Here is a 23613-nt window from a genome sequence, read left to right as displayed (position 1 = left end):
ATGTATGAGTCTGTGATTTGCTGATGGCTGTCACATGGTACAGGGAAATAGAAGAATTTTTTAAATTTCTCAGAACAAAAATCCACAGCTTATTTAAAATTCAGAGTGTTATTGCATTATCTCTTTATTATGTCTTTGTTGGCTTTTCCATTTCTACTGTTTTCGTTGGTTCTTTAAATAAGTCTGGGTGGCAGTTTAAGATGAAGTGGAAATGGGGGGGGGGCAATAAAAAACACTGGGGTCACATTTTGTTTTCTGGGCTGCAGGTTAAACAGAATATTATTTTCACTTTTCATAATCTGCCGGCAAATGGATAAAATAATAAGAAAACAATAATTTGGATGTTTTTGTCAACAGTAACGTAATGTTTTTTTGTATATAATGAGTAGAAATATTTTCAGCCTCATGTGTGAAATGTAGACGTTAATGTTAACAGGGCATCATGTAAATGCTACGTATCTGCCTGCGGTGCAATAGCATAACAAGTAGGAAATAAAGAACTTTGCATTTAGAATTCCTGTGGTTTCCATGTTACCATTAGCAGAGCAAAGCAAATGTCAAGTGACCTCTTAATTGGTAGCTGCTTTTGTTTCATGCAGTGCACTGGAAGTAGAGCGCCTCATTATACTGTCTCAGTAAAGATCAATGTTACTTTTATCTGTTAATAAATCAGACATTCTTGTTTTGTTTTATAGGAAACCAATGAGCAGAAGCTGCATAACATAGCAAATGAGCTGTTGCAGACAGAGAGAGCCTATGTCAGCCGGCTGGGGCTTTTGCAGGTAGACAATTCTAATTTAACATCCTTTTCTTCCTTTCAGAGATGTTGTTTAAACACATAGAATCATCATATATTTTATATCCCTCAGATGATATTTAATTAACCATAGCATACCTGATTATGGGCTGGGATTACAAGTGGAGTGCAAAATATCGCTTTCACGAACGCGATATTGGTGCTCCACTGAGTAATAACAGCGCACGCAAATGTGCGCTGGTATTACAAGTGAGGTGCAATGCGAATGTGAGGTCGTGCTCACAAGAGAGCGCTTCCATAGACTCCAATGGTAGCCTCGTTCTCCTGACGTCAGACACGGCATGAGAACCTAGCGCAGCAAAGCGGGTAAGTCGCACAGCGATGGGCAGCAGATTATAATATATATGTATGTGTTTATATGCCTGCATACACATATTAACACATAAATATATATGTATATAAGCATATACCTATGAATTTACGGAGAACAAACAGTCCCCCCCTAGACCACAATGTAAAGTCTCTATTCTGTTTAAATGGAGTGATAGCAAAAATTCTAACAATTCTCAGATACTTTGGGCAAGTTTTCTATGACATTCCTGTTAGTGAAGGGGTTAAAGGCACAACGTGCTTAAGCAAACAACTGATAAGTTAATTCTATTCAAAGCAGGTGCAGGAACATGCTTTCAAAAGAGCTGGGCTTCTATCTCCCGCTGCTGCCTCTTGTTTCCCTAGCTTTTCAGTAGCTAATACTGCAGTATTACATTTGTAGTATAGGTAACTGTTTCAGACAAAAGCAGCTAATTTAAATGAAACAATAAAGGTAAATTAGCTATTTGTAAACAATCTAATAGACTCCAGCAGGAATTATACATTATTGGGAACACAGTAAAGGGGAGGAAATTCTACATTACAATATCCCTTTAACTTAAATGTCTCTTAAAGCTGAGCTGGGTACTAATAAAGCTTGTTTTGATAAATGTAAGCTTAGACCAGTAATGACCTTAGAGTGGCATATTTATAGAGGTAGCAATCAATAAGCTGAGCCTTGTAAGACTAGGCGCTAGCGACACACTTCCAACATTATCTGATTGGATGTGCTTCCTGTCCATCACGGACACACAAACCAATCAGATAATGCAAAAATGGCCGAGGGCAGATACTCTCCAGAGCGCTCTGTTCTAATCAGAGCCTTGGGCGCCGCAACCACCTCTGGGAACCTAACCATGGGTACCATTCCCCCACGACGTGCTTTTACCCCCATTCTATCCAAAAACCTGCAAAAGCACGTAGTGAGTGATGGGACCCATGGTTAGGTTCCCAGAGGCTGATTAAAACAGAGCGCTCTGGAACGTATCTGTCCTCGGCCATTTTTGCATTGTCTGATTGGTCCGTGTTTCCGTGATGGACAGGAAGCAGAACCAATCAGATAATGTTGCAAGTGTGTCGCTAGCGCCTTGTCTTGTAAGCTTGAGTTGGTGGGATTACACCGCCCAACAGGATATAGACTACGAACTGCTTGTTAATAATATAATGGTGCTGTGAAGGAAGACAAAAACACAACAAAACACATAATAGATTTAGTGTAAAGTACAAATAAATAACTTGCCAACTCTACAGCAAGAAGGAGCAATTTAGTCTTAACGAGCAAGAGAGCTGTAGAGGATCATGGGAAGAGGAAAATAAAATGATAAAGAATGCTGAACACCGCAGAGCAAAAAGAGAAAGGAGTCAAGAGAAACTAAATGAGGCAGCTGTAACAGAAAAAGAGCATGGAACAAATACACTTGAGATTAAAAGGGAAGAAAAGAGAAAGGGAAATGGTTAAAGTCAGTGTGGGAGGGGGGGGGGGGGACCATAAGAGACAAAGGCAGCATAGAATCTAAATGCAAAACTGCTTATTAAGTGTAATGAATAATGTGCAAACTCTCCAGAGGATATAATCTCCTGTATAGTTCTGTTACAGAATCAAGCACCATCATATAGGGAGTGTTCTTCTTTAGTTATAGATGACTTTCACAGCAATATAATAATATTTCCACTGCAAGTTACTTTTTTATATCACTTTTTACCTACAAGATAGAGAGTTCTGTATAGTATTCAGGGTGGAAGTTTGTTTGTCTTTAGTGAAAGAAACATGCTCAGATCTTTCTATTACGCATATGTAAGATTAGTTTTTTAAACAGAGAAATATTTCTGCCTGAAAAACAAGCAAAAGTTGTTTAAAGGACCAGTAAGTACAGCAGATTTTCATAATCAACACAATACAATGCAATAGCACTTAGTCTGAACTTCAAATCAGTAGTAGATTTTTTTCTGACAAATTTCAACATTATGTCTATTTCCACTCCCCTGTATCATGTGACAGCCATCAGCCAATCACAGTGTAAATATAAAAAATTATGTGCAGTGCAGATACCCATTCACCATACATCCAACACAGTTATTCCTACGATAACAACCTCACAACACAAATTGTATATACCTTTTAACCTCCTTATACATGGAGACACAACATTTTAAGCCAGTTTTACTAAACGCCAAGGGGCTGAACTCACCAACTAAGCGTTTGGTGGCCCTATCGTGGTTTAAAAAGTCAAAAGCGCATATCGTTTTCCTTCTGGAGACACATTTTCCTAGGGATTCCCAACCCGGCTTTTCTAGTAGAGATTTTCCAATGGGCACTTGGCATTAAACATAAAGAAAAAAGGTGGGGTAGGCATATTATTACACAGATCCTTCCCATTCCAGTTGCTGATTGTTGATTCAGACCCCGGGGGCAGATGGATTATACTAGTAGGACTTTTACATAACAGACCAATAACACTGGTGAACACTTATGCACCCAATACCAAACAAGCCAAATTCCTCCATAAACTAACTGGTAGAATATAACAAATTCAAAAAGGCTCCCTTATACTTGGAGGTGACCGAAATATAGCATTGGAGCCAACAATCGACTGCTCTACAGGTCATAGTGGCATCTCCCCAAAATCTTTAGTAGATATAGGTACATATCTCTATTCTTTAGCACTGATCGACACTTGGCAAGCCAAACATCCAGGACATTTTTTTACTTTTTACTCTAACCCCCATAAGAGTTACTCGAGGATGGATTTCATTTTCGTAGATCAAAATAGTTACAGTTTACTCAAGGACTCAGATATAGAACTAACTAGTTGGTCAGATCACTCTATGGTCAGTGTGTGAACATGAGCTGGTCGGACTCCCCACTGACTCCGTTCCAGTGGAGACTGGATGATTATTTGCTCAAAAACCCTATTTTAAGTAAAAAAATATCTGAGTCCATCATCAAATATTTTTATCTAAATAAATCCTCAGTAATATCCACTCATACCCTTTGGGAAGCCCACAAAATAGTAATACGAGGTGAGTTTATTAAACACAAAGCTTACCTCACCAAACAATACCGAACAACTTACGGGGATATAATAAACAATATACGTGACCTAGAAACACAGCATAAAACAAACCCCTTAGATTCTTCTATTGCCTTACAGTTAAAGTGAATGTAAATTAAGATGATAAAGTGCCCGGTTTTTAAAAATCTGATTAAAGACAGGGGCACTTTAATTCATCAAAATTTCCATTTCACTCGTGTTGTGAAAATACTTACCTTTTAATCTTGACAGCCGCTCCAGCGATTCCCCCTGTCGTCGCAAGCCTCTTCATACGTCAGAAATGACGGATTGGTCATCCTCCAATCAAGGCTCCCCCCCCCCCCCGGGGGTAATCAGTGTCTGATTCAACGCCGTGATTGGAGGAAGCCTGATTTCTCATTTTAGACCCGGGAAGAGGCTTTGCGACGGGCGGGGAAACGATGCAGTGGCTGTCAAGATTAAAAGGTAAGTATTTTTTCACGAGTGAAATGTAAATTTTTATGAATTAAAGTGCCCCTGTTTTTAATCGAATTTTTAAAAAACGGTCACTTTATCATCTAAATTTACATTCACTTTAAGGAAAGCAAGAAACAAGCTCAATTACCTACTCTATAAGGAAGCCATTTCATACCGTTTTGCTAAAGGATATTTTTTTAGTTGTTTGCGACTTGTGCATTTACATTTGTGTACCCACACAAATCATACGTTTTTTCCAGCAAACCAAGTATTTGTAGAATGTAGGTTATTTTTGCAACCTAAAGTTAACATGTAGCGGTTGATTTATGATGCAGTGGATGCTGCTTCTGACCCACTCCACTTCAGGTCCGCCTGAAGCAGAAGTTAAGAAGTAGAGGACGTAAGAGCGCTGCTCCATAACTCGCCCGCCACCTCTGAGGCGGCAGACAGCAATCAGCCCGATCGGATTTGATCAGGTTGATTGACACTCTCTGCTAGCGGGCGATTGGCCGCGAATGTGCAGGGGGCGGCATTGCACAAGCATTTCCAACGAAATGCTTGTGCAATGAAAAATGCCGACACACATTAGTAAATCGGCCCCGTAGAAACCACCATATGAATAGCAAAGAAAATATATATTTTTTTATTTACTATGGCATACAAGGTAAATAGCAGCACGCAAGTCATTATTTCATAAATATTCAAACACTCATTTTACTTTCTTACATTTAGGATCAATTCACCTTCCCCAAACACCATCATTTAGGATTTTTTACTATACCACTTATATTCTGAATTGTAGAACCTCACACTTTCAAACATGGGGTCTTATGATATGGGGTGGGGGGTAATAAAGGCCTCTTACAATTCAACAGAAAGTTCAAAACAGAACCAGTGCTGTTAGGTATTAGCGAGAGACATAAGCTTGACACAGACCCACTCATTATTATTATTATTATTATTATTATCGGTTATTTGTAGAGCGCCAACAGATTCCGCAGCGCTAACTCATTTGAAAGAGCAGGATTGCTGCACCCCAGATGCTGTTCCATATGCCTATGGTTTTGTCAGGTGATCAGCTTATAGCCACTTGGAAATGTGAACCCTGCTTTGAAAGAGGGGGCTCTCCATTTTACTTGCCCTATTGCAGTGCTTATTTTGGGGTGTTAGGGTCACTGTAATAGGCAAACCACTAGGGTGGCCACACATGCTGTTGTCCTCGGCACTCTGGGCTTTTGGGGAGGACGATAACATCTCATCAGCAGCACTTAAGTGATTAAATGACCATTAAACACTGAGATTTAATATAAAATAATTATTTATATGTAGTGAAACAACTTTGCAATATACTATCATTATTTATTTGGTCTCCCTTGCCTGTTTCCTATTATTACATTTATTTCATTCTTATGGTATTCTTTGTTAAAAAAAAAAAACATACTTAAGTAGGTGGCGTGCACACATCTGGCGCACTATATGGCAGCAATTTTGCAAGAATACTTTTGAGCACTAGATGGCAGCAGTGTTTGGATAATGTATAACACTTATAAATGTATTCTTGCTAAACTTCTGGGGCGCGATCCGATATAGATCGCAGTTTGCGGCGCAAGCGAGGGAACCGGCGTCGCCCGCAGTTTCAGCTCGCAACTCGAGCTATCCCATATAAGTCGCCGTCAGATGCTAACGTGCCGTAAGTCTGACAAACCAGCGATGTCCAGAAATCTGCGTAAGTACAAATTTCTGGCGTCGCCAGTGACTTGCGGCACGTTAGAAACTGCCGGCGCCTATAAAACCTGACTAAAGTCTAAAACACCCGCACTGTCTAACACGCCTCCCTAACATAGCCCGACAAGTCTAACACGCCTCCCTAACATAGCCCGCACTGTCTAACCCTCTATCCGCTATCCCCCCTCACTATCCTAACAATAAAAATAAACCGCCGCTCCCGTACCCCGCCGCAACCTAATAAAGTTATTAACCCCTAAACCGCCGCTCCCGTACCCCGCCGCCAGCTATATTATATCTATAACCCCCTAAAGTGAGCCCCTAACACCGCCGCCATCTATATTAAAATTATTAACCCCCAATGTAAGCCCCTTACACCGCCGCCATCTCTATTAAAATGATTAACCCCTAATTTAATCTACCTACCCCCGCCGCCAGCTATATTATCTATGTTAACCCTAAGTATATTATAGTTAATATAGGTATTACATTATATATATTAACTATATTAACCCTAATTATATTAGGGTTAATATAGTTAATATAGTTACTATAGTATTTATATTAACTATATTAACTCTATCTAACCCTAACACCCCTAACTAAATTTATATTAAATTAATCTAATTCATTTATAAACTAAAATATTCCTATTTAAATCTAAATACTTACCTATAAAATAAACCCTAAGATAGCTACAATATAATTAATAATTACATTGTAGCTATGTTAGGGTTAATATTTATTTTACAGGTAAATTGTTAATTATTTTAACTAGGTATAATAGATATTAAATAGTTATTAACTATTTAATATCTACCTAGTTAAAATAATTACCCAATTACCTGTAAAATAAATCCTAACCTAAGTTACAAATACACCTACACTATCAATAAATTAAATAAACTACAAACATCTATCTAAAAATACAATTAAATTAACTAAACTAAATTACAAAAAAAAACCAAACACTAAATTACAAAAAATAAAAAAAGATTACAAGATTTTTAAGCTAATTACACCTATTCTAAGCCCCCTAATAAAATAATAAACCCCCAAAATAAAAAAAATTCCCTGCCCTATTCTAAATTAAACAAATTTCAAAGCTCTTTACCTTACCAGCCCTTAAAAGGGCCTTTTGTGGGGCATGCCCCAAAGAATTCAGCTCTTTTGCATACAAATACAATACCCCCCCCCCCATTACAACCCACCACCCACATACCCCTATTCTAAAACCACCCAAACCCCAATTAAAAAAGCCTAACACTACCCCCCTGAAGATCTCCCTACCTTGTCTTCACCACACCCGGGCCGAACTCCTGATCCGATCCGGGCGATGTCTTCCTCCAAGCGGCAAAGAAGAATTCTTCCTCCGGCGATGTCTTCCTCCAAGCGGCAAAGAAGAATTCTTCCTCCGGCGACGTCTTCCTCCAAGCGGCAGCAAAGTCTTCATTCTTCCGGCGGCATCTTCAATCTTCTTTCTTCGCTCCGCCGCTGCGGAGCATCCATCCCGGCCGACTACTGAACTTGGAATGAGGTACCTTTAAATGACGTCATCCAAGATGGCGTCCGCCGAATTACGATTGGCTGATAGGATTCTATCAGCCAATCGGAATTAAGTTAAAAAATCTGATTGGCTGATTGAATCAGCCAATCAGATTCAAGTTCAATCCGATTGGCTGATCCAATCAGCCAATCAGATTGAGCTCGCATTCTATTGGCTGATCGGAGATGGCGGCGGTGTAAGGGGCTTACATTAGGGGTTAATAATATTAATATAGCTGGCGGCGGTATAGGGGGATTAGATTAGGGGTTAATAATTTTTATATAGGTGGCGGCGGTGTAAGGGGTCAGATTAGGGGATAGATAAGGTAGATGACAGCGGTGTAAGGGGTTCTAATTAGGGGATAGATAAGGTAGATGGCGGCGGTTTTTAGGGGCTCACAGTAGGGGGTTAGTTTATGTAGATGGCGGCGGGGTCCGGGAGCGGCGGTTTAGGGTTAATAACTTTATTAGGGATTTCGGGGGGGGGGGATCGCGGTTGACAGGTAGATAGACATTGCGCATGCGTTAGGTGTTAGGTTTATTTTAGCAGATCGCGGTTGACAGGGAGATAGACATTGCGCATGCGTTAGGTGTTAGGTTTATTTTAGAAGATCGCGGTTGACAGGGAGATAGACATTGCGCATGCGTTAGGTGTTAGGTTTATTTTAGCAGCCAGTTTAGGGAGTTACGGGGCTCCAATAGTCAGCGTAAGGCTTCTTACGGCTGCTTTTTGTGGCGAGGTGAAAATGGAGTAAGTTTTCTCCATTTTCGCCACGTAAGTCCTTACGCTGCATATTGGATACCAAACTGCGCGGGTTTGGTATACCTGCCTATAGCCCAAAAAACTACGGGCGACGGCAGAAATATACGCGCGTAACTTCTAGGTTACGCCGTATATGTGATACCAAATCCGCGCAAATATTGGCGTCACCGGCTTTTGCGGGCGACGATTTTTATCGGATGGACCCCCTGCTAGTCATTTTTTAAATAGAAGTGATGACATTTTTTAAAATTATATGCTTTAGCACAATCAGAAAATAAACTTTTTGTTTTTAATTAAAGGGATATGAAACCCAATTTTTTTTTTATTTTATGATTCAGATAGAGCAAAAATTTTAAGCAACTTTCTAATGTACTCCTATTATCAATTTTTCTTCATTCTCTTGGTATCTTTATTTCAAAAAGCAGGAATGTAAAGCTTAGGAGTAGGGATGGGCGAATGTTTCTAAAAATTCGAAATTTAAAACGAATTTTGATACGTTCGTTCGTTCAAATCGAATTTCGAATGTTTATATAACATTCTAACATTCTATTTTCGAATTTTCGTTTTCGAATTTTTCAATAAAATTCGAAAATATTTGTTCGAATAATAGAATATTTAGCTATCTATTTATTCAATTTTGAAATGTATTTGAAATAGTATTTCTAGTCTAATACTGTGTTTTTTATATGTAATATTCGAATTCGAATGTGATATTCGATTCGAATGTGACATTCAAATTCGAAATAATATTTCTAGTCTAATACTGTGTTTTATAAATGTAATATTCAAATTCGAATGTGATATTCGATTCGAATGTGATATTCGATTCAAATGTGACATTCGAATTTGAAATAGTGTTTCTAGTCTACAATTGTGTTTTATAAATGTAATATTCGAATTTGAAAGTGACATTCGAATTCGAATGTGACATTCGAATTCGAATGTGACATTCGAATAAGAATGTGACATTCGAAAACTGTAAATAACATTCGAAAATCGAATTTTTAAGAATATTCGTTCTTATCAGCATTCTATTATGTAAATCGAATTTCTACAATAACATTCGTTCTAACATTCGAATTTGATTATAAACACATTCGCCCATCCCTACTTAGGAGCCAGCCCATTTTTGGTTCAGCACCCTGGGTAGCGCTTGCTGATTGGTGGCTACAATAAAGATTGCAAGAGAACGAAGAAAAATTGACAATAGGAGTAAATTAGAAAGTTGATTAAAATTGCATGCTCTATCTGAATCATGAAAGAAATGTTTTTGGTTTTATATCCCTTTAAAGAAAATATAATATTCTGATTGATATATTCAGGATTTGTTTAGCTTGCTTTTGCTATAAATTCATCTAAAAACTGTGCTTATTCCATCCCACCCACTACTCCTGAGGGACTTGAGCTCAGATCATTGCTTACTCCTGGTCTAGCATTTACACACGCACAACCTTACCCAACCTCAATCTTTTCAGCCATGTATTCCCTTAAAGGGCCATTGAAGTCAAAATTTAAAGGGATACTGAACCCAAATGTTTTCTTTCATGATTCAGATAGAGCATGCAATGTTAAGCAACTTTTTTATTTACTCCTATTATATTTGTCTTTGTTTTCTTGGTATCTTTATTTGGCAACACAGGAATGTAAGCTTATAAGCTGGCCCATTTTTCAGTACCCTGGATAGTGCTTTCTGAGTGGTGGCTACATTTAGCCACCAATCAGCAAGCGCAACCCAGGTGTTGAACCAGAGATGGGAGGGCTTGTGAGAACAAAGGCAATTTGATAATAGGAGTAAATTAGAAAGTTGCTTAAAGGGACATTATACACTCATTTTTTCTTTGCATAAATGTTTTGTAGATGATCTATTTATATAGCCCATAAAGTTTAGTTTTTTTTTAAATGTATAGCTTCGCTTATTTTTAAATAACATTGCTCTGATTTTCAGACTCCTAACCAAGCCCCAAAGTTTTATTTGAATACCGTCAGCTACCTACTCCAGCTTGCTCCTGTTTGTGTAAAGGGTCTTTTCATATGCAAAAGAAGGGGGAGGGGGGGGGAATTGTCTTATTTGCCAGTTGCAGTGGGCTTTCCAGCTACCTTTTCAACAGAGCTAAACTGAAAGCTTCTAAGTATGTTTTTAAACAGTTTTATACTGTATTTTATATCAGTATCTGTGCATCTTATTCTGTATAGTAGTGTCTATTACATGCAGTTATATGAAAATGAGTGTATACTGTCCCTTTAACATTGTATGAAAGAAAACATTTGGGTTCAGTATCCCTTTAAGTTTCATGATCAAGATAAAGCAGCAATTTAAAAAAAAAAACTTTCCAGTATACTTCCATTATCAAAGCATGCACATTCTTTTAATATTCACACTTTCTGAGGCTCCAGCTCCTACTGAGCATGTGCAAAAGTGTACAGTATATATGTATATGCATTTTGTGATTGGCTAATGTCTGTCACATGGTACAGGGGGAGGGGAAAATGGATTAACTGACATTTTACAAAAAACCCCCACTAATTTCAAATTCAAAGTGCTATTGCATTGTCTTTTTATTGTGTATTTGCCAATCATTACACTCTACTGTATTTAGTGGTCCTTTAAGGTGGAATAACAGTGTTGCTGCTTATGACAAGCAAAATTATTGTGAACAACAGCAGTGACGATTGTTTATGGGCAGGTGTTATTGTAGGACAAAAATCAGCAATATGTGTTTGCATAATATTGAAACACCACCCCTTTAGTAAAAAGAAAAAAAAGAAACAAGCTTAATAGTTTTTTTGCAAAATGAGGAATTATCAGTGTAGCCACTGGCCTCAGAGAGATGAGGGTGCTGACTTGTTGAGAATTTAAATTGCATTCATTCTGCCTCTTCTGAGCATGGGCAAAACTTATTCCCTGTTTTTCTAGAAAAGTTTCTGAATAGTAAACCAGCTCAAGTTACTATAGAAGATGTATTAAATCAAGCTAGATATGCCTTCCTGTAGAGACTACAGCTACCTTGTAGGACTGTGACAGTAAGTAATAGACACTGTACAAATGATTCAAAAATAAATTAATAAAAGGTAAAGCCATTTTAAAGTGATGAATAATACATATTGCAATGATTTCTATTAAGTGTAATATACACCTTAGTGTTTTTTATTACAACAATGAAACAGACTGATTTATATCCCTTTTAAAGGTAGTAAGTTGTCTTTTTGCACCTATAAACAGTAAGGACCAGATAACGTGATAAAGTGTAGCGCTAAATGTCATTTTAATGAAAGCAATATTTGCGCTCCACTGTGTAATATCAGCGCACGCTAATGTGCGCTGATATTACAAGTTTTCAGCAATGTGACCTCGCATTCGCATTGCTGGGAAGCATTGCACTCACGAAAGAGCGCTTCCATAGACACGAGAGCGGCAATTTAGGCACTAGGCAAAGTATGTTGACAAGATAAACCTGTTATGTATTTGCTCCATGTGATTTTGAATAGTGTTTGCCTATATTACAAGCAGATTTGATAATATCCTTGTTTTTAATAGGCCTGTGTGTATAATTACCTTAAATTTGCATTTATTTATTTGTATTGCAGACATTCAATACTGCTTTATTAAAAGAAGCCCAGAAAGGATCATTCCCAGTTGAGGCGGTGAATAAAATATTCTCTAACATTTCATCAATACACAGTTTCCATAGTCAGTTCTTGCTAATCGAATTAGAGAAAAGGATGAAAGAATGGTAAGTTCTGGGCTTGGAAGCACAACGTGCAGTAACGTGTGGCATTAACCTTACTCATTATATTGTAAATATTCAGGGCAAGGATGGATATACAGCCTCCCTCCGGCACCCAGTGATAGAAACATAGATGCTTCCCTCATTAGGTTTATAACCAGACTTAAACATCTGACATTGGGCTGGTCTCAAAGGGAGTCCCAGAAGTAGCAATAGCCAAAAACAGATGTTTTCTATTGCCTGTTTGTTTCCAGTTGTAAGGAACTAAACCCTTTTTTTTCATGTTACATGTTTAGAATTTTAACTTGTCAGTATCATAAGTATAAAGTGAATAATAGCCCTGGGATTCTGGTAATACTTATATCATTTGTTATTGCAATATGTTTAACCCTAACAAGTGCTATGTCATTTGGCATTGCTTAACCCCTTAATGACACAGATGTACCCTGTACGTCACATGTCCTAATGGGTTTGGAGCACTGTAACAGCAACAAGACCATGGTTCTACTGCACGCTTCACTCCATGAGGCATACAGCAATAGTGCAGTATTGTGCTGTCAGCGAGACCCACGCTATTTAACCCATACAGCAATAATGCAGTATTGTGCTGTCAGCGAGACCCACGCTATTTAACCCATACAGCAATAATGCAGTATTGTGCTGTCAGCGAGACCCACGCTATTTAACCCATACAGCAATAGTGCAGTATTGTGCTGTCAGCGAGACCCACACTATTTAACCCATACAGCAATAATGCAGTATTGTGCTGTCAGCGAGACCCACACTATTTAACCCATACAGCAATAATGCAGTATTGTGCTGTCAGCGAGACCCACACTATTTAACCCATACAGCAATAATGCAGTATTGTGCTGTCAGCGAGACCCACACTATTTAACCCATACAGCAATAATGCAGTATTGTGCTGTCAGCGAGACCCACACTATTTAACCCATACAGCAATAATGGAGTATTGGGCTGTCAGCGAGACCCACGCTATTTAACCCATACAGCAATAGTGCAGTATTGTGCTGTCAGCGAGACCCACGCTATTTAACCCATACAGCAATAATGCAGTATTGTGCTGTCAGCGAGACCCACACTATTTAACCCATACAGCAATAATGCAGTATTGTGCTGTCAGCGAGACCCACGCTATTTAACCCTCTAAAGTAAAACGACTGCTGATGTTAAGCAGTTAACAATATTATTATCATTATTATTTTTATTATTAATAATAATATTCTAAATATAATTGTAATTATAATACTGACAATTTAGTTTTAATTTATTAAAAACCATTGATACATAGATCAGAACAATAATACATTGGAGCATTTCCTGTTTGAGCTTTAATAAAGGGACAGTAAAGACAAAATTAAACTTTCATGATTTCAAGAGAATGCTATTTTAAACAACTTTTCTGTTTACTTTTATGATCAAATGTGCTTTGTTCTTTTGGTAACCTTTTATTGAATAGCATACCTAGATAGGCTCAGGAGCAGCAATGCACTATTGGGGGCTAGCTGCTGATTGGTGGCTATTCATGTATGCCTATTGTCACTGGCTCAGCCAATGTATTTAGCTAGCTCTCAGTAGTGCATTTCATGCTCCTGAGCCTAGGTATACTCTTAACAAAGGACACAAAGAAAACAAAGCAAATTTAATAATATAAATACATTGGAAAGTTGTCTAAAATTGCATACTTTATATGAATTGACAGAGTGCAAATGATCAATTTTGATTTGTGTTTTAAAGATAAAATGTGTCCATATGTAAAATAATTGACTGTTTACTACGACAAGAAAAAGAGAAACTCAGATAAAGAGGGCATTTAATTTAGTTAGTGTTAAAATAGATTTAAATGCTAGAGCACAGCAAGTTGCTGTAATGCACATGCATTGCTGCTACAACAGATTAATATTTTCCTTTAAAAAACAGCTTCTGTAGTCTCACCAGGCTGCACCCGAACCAGCCCCGTTTTTTTTTGTCAGCCGTTATGTCTACACCTAACACCCTAACATGAACCCCCGAGTCTAAACACCCCTAATCTTACACTTATTAACCCCTAATCTGCCACCTACATTATATTATTAACCCCTAATCTGCCTCTCCAGACACCACCGCCACCTACATTATACTTATGAACCCCTAATCTGATGCCCCCAACATCGCCGAACCCTACATTTTATTTATTAACCCCAATCTGTCCCCCCCCAAACGTCACCGCAACTATATTAAATTTATTAACCCCTAATCTGCTGCCGCCAATGTCGCCGCCACTATAATACATTTATTAACCCCTAAACCTAAGTCTAACCCTAACCCTAACACCCCCCCTAACTTAAATATAATTTTAATAAATCTAAATAAATGTACTACTATTAAATAAATTAATCCTATTTAAAACTAAATACTTACCGATAAAATAAACCGTAAGATAGCTACAATATAACTAATAGTTACATTGTAGCTAGCTTAGAATTTATATTTATTTTACAGACAACTTTGTATTTATTTTAACTAGGTACAATAGTTATTAAATAGTTGTTAACTATTAATAACTTCCTAGTTAAAATAAGTACAAATTTACCTGTAAAATAAATCCTAACCCAAGTTACAATTACACCTAACACTACACTTTCATTAAATTAATTACATAAATTACCTACAATTAACTACAATTAAATTAAATAAACTAAAGTACAAAAAACAAACACTAAATTACAGAAAATAAAAAAAAGAATTACAATTTTTTTAAACTAATTACACTTAATCTAATCCCCCTAATAAAATAAAAAAGCCCAGCAAAATAATAAAATTCCCTACCCTATACTAAATTACAAATAGCCCTTAAAAGGGCCTTTTGCGGGGCATTGCCCCAAAGTAATCAGCTCTTTTACCTGTAAAAAAAATACAATACCCCCCAACATTAAAACCCACCACCCACACACCCAACCCTACTCTAAAACCCACCCAATACCCCCTTAAAAAAAACCTAACACTACCCCCTTGAAGATCACCCTACCTTGAGCCGTCTTCACCCAGCCGGGAACAAGTAGACCTCCAGAGGGGCAGAAGTCTTCATCCGATCCGGCCAGAAGAAGACATCCAGACCGGCAGAAGTCTTCATCCAGGCGGCATCTTCTATCTTCTTCCATCCGGAGCGGAGCGGGTCCATCTTGAAGACATCCGACGCGGAGCATCCTCTTCCATCCGACGGCGACTGAAGAATGAAGGTTCCTTTAAGTGACGTCATCCAAGATCGGAATTAAGGTAGAAAAAATCCTATTGGCTGATCCAATCAGCCAATAGGATTGAGCTCACATTCTATTGGCTGTTCCAATCAGCCAATAGAATGCGAGCTCAATTCTATTGGCTGATTGCATCAGCCAATAGGATTTTTCCTACCTTAATTCCGATTGGCTGATAGGATTCTATCAGCCAATCGGAATTGAAGGGACGCCATCTTGGATGACGTCATTTAAAGGAACCTTCATTCTTCAGTTGCCGTCAGATGGAAGAGGATGCTCCGCGTCGGATGTCTTCAAGATGGACCCGCTCCGGATGGAAGAAGATAGAAGATGCCGCCTGGATGAAGACTTCTGCCGGTCTGGATGTCCTCTTCTGGCCGGATCGGATGAAGACTTCTGCCCCTCTGGAGGTCCACTTGTGCCCGGCTCAAGGTAGGGTGATCTTCAAGGGGGTAGTGTTAGGTTTTTTTAAGGGGGGATTGGGTGGGTTTTAGAGTAGGGTTGGGTGTGTCGGTTTTAATGTTGGGGGGGTTGGCCGGATCGGATGAAGACTTCTGCCCGTCTGGAGGACCACTTCTGTCCGGCTTGGATGAAGACTTCTGCCCGTCTGGAGGACCACTTCTGTCCGGCTTGGATGAAGACGTCTCCCGGTAAGTCGATCTTCAGGGGTTAGTGTTAGTTTTTTTTTTAAGGGTGGATTTAAGGGTGGTTTGGGTGGGTTTTTATTTTTTAGATTAGGGTTTGGGCGGCAAAAGAGCTAACTGCCCTTTTAAGGGCAATGCCCATCCAAATGCCCTTTTCAGGGCAATGGGGAACTTAGTTTTTTTTAGCTAGTATTTTATTTGGGGGGTTGGTTGTGTGGGTGGTGGGTTTTTACTGTTGGGGGGTTGTTTGTATTTTTTTTTTTACAGGTAAAAGAGCTGATTACTTTGGGGCAATGCCCCGCAAAAGGCCCTTTTAAGGGCTATTTGTAATTTAGTATAGGGTAGGGAATTTTATTATTTTTGGGGGCTTTTTTATTTTATTAGGGGGATTAGATTAGGTGTAATTAGTTTAAAAAAATTGTAATTCTTTTTTTATTTTCTGTAATTTAGTGGGAGGGTTTTTGTACTTTAGTTTATTTAATTGAATTTTAGTTAATTGTAGGTAATTTATGTAATTAATTTAATGATAGTGTAGTGTTAGGTGTAATTGTATCTTAGGTTAGGTTATTTTACAGGTAAATTTGTACTTATTTTACCTAGAAAGTTATTAAATAGTTAATAACTATTTAAAAAACTATTCTACCTAGTTAAAATAAATACAAAGTTGCCTGTAAAATAAATATAAATCCTAAGCTAGCTATAATGTAACTATTAGTTATATTGTAGCTAGCTTAGGGTTTATTTTATCGGTAAGTATTTAGTTTTAAATAGGATTAATTTATTTAATAGTAGTAATTTAATTTCGTTTTATTTAAATTATATTTAAGTTAGGGGGGGCTAGACTTAGGTTTAGGGGTTAATAAATGTAATATAGTAGCGGCGACGTTGGGGGCAGCAGATTAGGGGTTAATAAATGTAGGTAGGTGTCGGCGATGTTAGGGACGGCAGATTAGGGGTTAATAAAATTTAACTAGTGTTTGCGAGGCGGGAGTGCGGCGGTTTAGGGGTTATTATATTTATTACAGTGGCGGCGATGTCCGGTCGGCAGATAAGGGGTTAAATATTTTAGTTAAGTGTTTGCGATGTTGGGGGGGCTCGGTTTAGGGGTTAATAGGTAGTTTATGGGTGCTAGTGTACTTTCTAGCACTTTAGTTAAGAGTTTTATGTTACGGCGTTAGTCCATAAAACTCTTAACTACTGACTTTTAAATGCGGTAGGAGTCTGGACAGGAGAGGGTCTACCGCTCACTTTTTCAAGCAATCGTAATACCAGCGTTAGGAAAATCCCATTAAAAAGATAGGATAAGCAATTGATGTAAGGGGATTTGCGGTATGCGAAAATCGCGGAAAAAAAAGTGAGCGGTACATCTGTACCTGCCTGATTCGTAATACCAGCGGGCGTTAAAAAGCAGCGTTGGGATCCCTCAACGCTGCTTTTTAAGGCTAACGCAAGACTCGTAATCTAGCCGATAAATATATGTACTGTGGACTACCTATTGAATTCATCTTGGACCTGATCCACTTATGCCTCACACACAACTACTTCAAATTTGAGAATAAAGTCTATCTGCAACAAGTAGGCACAGCGATGGGTTCGAACACACCTGCCTACGCTAACTTATTCATGGCCTGGTTGAAGATGAGTACATCTACCCTAGAGGTATGGACAAAATCAGCACATACCGTCGATATATTGACGACATCTTCTGCATGGCAGTGAAGAAGAACTCACACAATGGTACAATGAAACCAACAATGCTCTTCCATATGTAAAGTTCAAGATGGAATACAACAAGGAAACCATCCATTTTCTTGACATTGAAATTTATAAAGATAAGACCGACACCGATACAAGAATAGGTACGACACTCTACTCAAAACCCACAGACCGAAATTCCCTCCTAACAGCAAACTCCTACCACCCACCAGCGCTGAAGAAAGGAATAATCAGGTCCCAAATGCTGAGGGTGATACGAAATAATAGCAGCAAGCATAATAAAGAATCACAACTTGAAGCCATGAGCGAGAAATTTCTACAAAGGGGATACAGACAGACTGAAGTTGAAGCAGTCATGAAAGACGTATGGGACCTAACACAGAGTGACCTACTCAACAAAACCTTTGGAACAAAGACCAAAGACAAGCGTATGAACATGATGGTCACATTTAACCCCACCAGCAAATCTGTCCAGCATACAATCACCAAAAACTGGTTTATTTTGAACCAGGACCCTACTCTTCCATTCTACAACCAACCACCACCCAGAATGGTATACAGCAGAACAAGCAATCTTCTCAATGTTTTAGTTAAAACAACATTTGAACCTGACCAGTTACATAGAGGATGGCTACCGACACACAAGAAAGGATGCTTCAGCTGCGGTAATTGTGTTACCTGCAACTCCTTTATCACAGGCTCTAAATTCCACCACCCACACAATGGCAGAACGATACAGATTCAACACAGATTGACATGCTCTACTGAATTTGTAGTATATATCATTATCTGTCCCTGTGGCCTTTACTACGTCGGAAAAACGAGCACGTCCTTCAAAGAAAGGCTGGCCAACCACCGCAGTGCTATCAGAAAAGCCATCAAGGACAAAAAGAGTGAACAACAAGTAGCATAACATTTCATGCAACAGGGCCACAGTGTAGCTATGCTCAGGTCAATTCTAATAGACTGGGTACCACCCCTAAAAAGAGGGGGCAACAGAGATAATCAACTTCTTAAAAAAGAGGCAAGATGGATACATCGACTGGGGACACTGATACCCAAGGGACTTAATACCAGCATTGACTTTGCCTTGTTTTACTGAGGTGCTAAAACCCGTTGTACCCAATTTTCCCATATTGTATATAGTTTTCTGTATTCTGCTCTGAATGTAGTTTTCCCCATTGTACTCCTCTCCCTTGATACCTCTGCTTTTACGCATTACCAACACTAGTCCTATGACAAGAGCATCCTGTTCCAGCTCTCTTGGATTTTTATGTTTGGTGTCCCTTACATGCTCCCCATGCCCCACATACTTACACCTACATGTTTTTAAATCGCCACACATTCCCCACGTACCACTCCCACCCACTGTCAGTGCTTGTGTGTATAACATTTGTACTCTTTTTGTCTATTTAGTCCCCTGTTATTGTTATGCTACAACAGCTTCATTGTCTGCCTTCATCTGTGATATATCGCGTATTTTGTACATTTTGGCTCTTGGTATCTCACCCTCTAGTTTAATCTCCCTCACTACGCTTGTCCCCTTTTTTTTCATTACCCCTCTGGGTGTCTGTGTAATCACCACATACACTATGTCACCATAGCAACCTGTGACACACTGTCTAAGTACATGTATACAGTCATCCTTTGTTCTTTTCTTTTAAATTTTCTTTTAACTTTCATGCAGTGATTCTTTCACAATTACTCCTATTTTTTTCCCCTGTGCATTTCTTCCCCCTGTGCCCGTTTACTTTATTGAGCAAGCTTGCGCTAACAGCGCATATGCTCCGGCCTTGTCTGTTCCCATGACAACCGGAGACGCACTCCCGTGCCTCGCGCTACTTCATTAGTAGCAGACACACACTGGCTATTTAAGGGCGGCGCAGAAACACAATCTGCTCACCGCTGATTGCCAGACACTGAAAAATCAGAAGTAAGTTCTCCAGCCTGCGGTCTGCCACCGCCATACTGCACACTTGTTAAGGCACTTAATCCTCTGCACGCTTATGTTTTCAGACGTGTGTAATAGACAGTGTACTCACGACAGGGTTATTGATACCTCTGAGGAGTTTATAATAACGATTTTTGTACATAACTTAGCCTTACTGCTTGCACAGACTGTGATTGGGAATATTTATGGTACAGTACGTGAGCCCCTTATCTGTTTTTAACTTGAACATAGTAACCACCACTATTAATACCTTTGATGACTTTTGTATGTTTTAATTCTATCATTGTGTCACATACCCTTATGACTCATATTGACTCCTTGTTTTTGCATAAGAGACACGTCTCATGCTTTTCATACAACTTATAGTCAATCTACCATAGTCTCATTGGGAATGTGACAGTATACTTCTAATGCATGTCTTACATAGGGAGTTGCAATTGATGCCCTTATACTGTTATCTGCTGTTCTGTATAGTTAGATAGGCCTCTGGCCTTCTCTAATCAGCACTTAACACTAATCACACTACCCTGTGACTATGCTCCCTACGAATACTGTATCTATGTATTTAACTTATGTTGGTTATCCTTTGTTTTTCTCTCTCACCGCCCCTCAGGGGACCTTATGTATTAGCCTTTAAGCTCTGTAATGTGTTTTTTCCCCTTTGATGAATTTTCACTTTATCTGTACCCTTTTGTATTTTCTGTATATAGAACAGTCTTGACAAAGGTCCCTGCGAGGACCAAAACTTTGACTGAACCTATGAACTAATAAAAGTACTTTTTGCTTACTAAGACCTGTGAGTGCCTCTTCCTTTTGAGAAGTATATATATATATATATATATATATATATATAAAAAACCCATAAATACATATGCACACATATATAGACATATGTAGTATAATTCATCTAAATTTACATTTTCAGACATGTATTGTGTAATGTATTTTTGAGGTGTTTAGTTTTGCAAAACAGTTAACCAAAGCTCTGGCAGTAATCATTCTAGTGTAAATAAATATTGCGCTCACACATTTGCATTTACTTTCAAATTGTAATACAAGCGCAATTTAACTTGCACACAAACAAACATGAAAACCCGTACTCTCTCGCGCCCAAGTGATAGAGCGCCACTCTTAATCTGGCCCGGTGTATCTTGCACAGAACATTCAAACAAGTTATAAAAATGATAACGTTTTCTGTCCCTTTAATATCATCAGGGGCATACAGGATAGGTGACTTTTTGTTTGTTCTGACTTGGTTAATATTTCACCTTATAACTAACGCTATTTCAGCTTATGGGCAAGCTACCAAATTTAAGTGGGTTACAAAGTCTTGTGAACTAAATAGGCCTTTCTGTTTGTCACATACAAAACAGACACATTTGAGACTTAAAAAGACCACTACAATAAACCTGGCCTCTCAATGGCCTTTCTCCATCCAACATTAAAGAGATATTAAACAAATATGTTAAATCCAAGTAAAAAAATAAATAAACAGATTTTGTAAAAATAAAAAAATAAATAAAAAAAACAGGAATAACACAGCATTTCTCACTGTAGCCCCTGCCTTCAGTATGATAAGAGTGGAGACATTTTTTTGAAACTTAAAGTGATGGTAAACTTTAAATAATCAAATGCCATTCATGTAATCTTTGCCATTAAAAAAGTATATGTGTACCTTTTTGGTTTTGAATCCATCTGTGAAAGGGTTAAATTAGTTCATATAATAATGCTTCTATTACAATGTTATGCTGGCCCACATAAATTAACCTTTTCTCTTGTTAAGTGTGTTCAGTCCACGGGTCATCCATTACTTATGGGATATATTCTCCTTCCCAACAGGAAGTTGCAAGAGGATCACCCAAGCAGAGCTGCTATATAGCTCCACCCCTCACATGTCATACCCAGTCATTCTCTTGCAAGTCTCAACAAAGGAGGTTGTGAGAGGAGTAACATTCTTCAATCAAAAGTTTATTATTTTAAAATAGCACCGGAGTGTGCTGTTTGTTCTCTCAGGCAGTATTTAGAAGAAGAATCTGCCTGCGTTTTTTCTATGATCTTAGCAGACGTAACTAAGATCCACTGGCCGTTCTCGCACATTCTGAGGAGTGGGGTATCTTCGGAGAAGGGAATAGCATGCGGGGTCCCCCGCAAATGAGGTATGTGCAGTAAAATATTTTCTAGGAATGGAATTGACTATGAAAACACTGCTGTTACCCATATGACGTAAGTACAGCCTTTAATGCAGTAGTAGCGACTGGTATCAGGCTGATAAATGTATGCGCAGTTGAGTTATTTTCTAGGGACTAGAATTTAACTTTAAATACTGTTAGTACTGAAATAAATGTATGAGCCTTAACTGCAGTAGAAGCGACTGGTAGCAGGCTTAGTGATAACTTTGCATAACACTGGAAAGTTGTTTTTTAAAAAACGTTTACTAGCATGTTATTCGTTTTGTGAGGTACTTTGGTGATAAATCTTTTTGGGCATGATTTTTTTCCACATGGCTAACGTATATTTCTGCATAGACACCATTATATCAGGTCTCCCACTGTTGTGATATGAGTGGGAGGGACCTTTTTTAGCGCCTTGTTGCGCAGTTAAAATTCTAGCACAGTCTTCCTGCTTCTTCCTCTTTGATCCAGGACGTCTCCAGAGAGCTCAGGGGTCTTCAAAATTCATTTGAGGGAGGTAATCAGTCACAGCAGACCTGTGACAGTGTGTTTGACTGTGAGAAAAGCGTTAAATCTTAAATTGATTATCTGTTTTGGGTATTGAGGGGTTAATCATCCTTTTGCTAATGGGTGCAATCCTCTGCTAATTTCATACATTTACTGTTTAAAATTGGTTGCTATTACCGTATTAGTTCGTTGTTATTTCAACTGTGACAGTTTTTTTGTGTTTTTAAAAGCGCTGCAGCGTTTTTTATATTGCTTGTAAACTTATTGAAAGAAATTTCCAAGCTTGATAGCTTCATTGCTAGTCTGTTTAAACATGTCTGACACAGATGAATCTGCTTGCTCATTATGTTTGAAGGCCAATGTGGAGCCCAATAGAAATATGTGTACCAATTGTATTGATGTTACTTTAAATAAAAGTCTGTCTTTACCGGTAAAGAAATTATCACCAGACAACGAGGGGGAAGTTATGCCGCCTAACTCTCCTCACGTGTCAGTACCTTTGCCTCCCGCTCAGGAGGTGCATGAGATTGTGGCGCCAAGCACATCAAGGCACTTACAAATCACTTTACAAGATATGGCTAATGTTATGAAAGAAGTATTATCTAATTTGCCTGAGTTAAGAGGCAAGCGCAATAGCTCTGGGTTAAGGACAGAGCGCGCTGATGATATGAGGGCCATGTCTGACACTGCGTCACAATTTGCAGAACATGAGGACGGAGAGCTTCATTCTGTGGGTGACGGATCTGATCCAGGGAGACCGGATTCAGAAATTTCAAATTTTAAATTTAAGCTTGAGAACCTCCGTGTATTACTAGGGGAGGTATTAGCGGCTCTGAATGATTGCGACACGGTTGCAATCCCAGAGAAATTATGTAGGCTGGATAAATACTATGTGGTACCGGTGTGTACTGACGTTTTTCCTATACCTAAAAGGCTTACAGAGATTATTAACAAGGAGTGGGATAAACCCGGTGTTCCTTTTTCCCCTCCTCCGATAT

At 38.6% G+C, this 23613-nt stretch overlaps 1 protein-coding gene across 5 annotated transcripts in view; it reads left to right on the top strand.

Annotated features, from left to right (window-relative positions):
* FGD4 (FYVE, RhoGEF and PH domain containing 4) overlaps nt 1-23613 on the top strand; it is a 374120-nt gene that overhangs the window by 264306 nt on the left and 86201 nt on the right. For all 5 annotated transcript variants that reach the window (XM_053719017.1, XM_053719020.1, XM_053719021.1 and 2 more), the window contains exons 5-6: nt 696-782; nt 12233-12378. In XM_053719017.1, coding sequence (XP_053574992.1) covers nt 696-782; nt 12233-12378 — 233 coding nt within the window. The remainder of the gene's footprint in view (nt 1-695; nt 783-12232; nt 12379-23613) is intronic.

Source organism: Bombina bombina, chromosome 6 (assembly GCF_027579735.1).
Source record: "Bombina bombina isolate aBomBom1 chromosome 6, aBomBom1.pri, whole genome shotgun sequence".
In the NCBI taxonomy this organism is placed as follows: Eukaryota; Metazoa; Chordata; class Amphibia; order Anura; family Bombinatoridae; genus Bombina; species Bombina bombina.
This window is presented reverse-complemented; position numbering and strand designations above follow the sequence as displayed.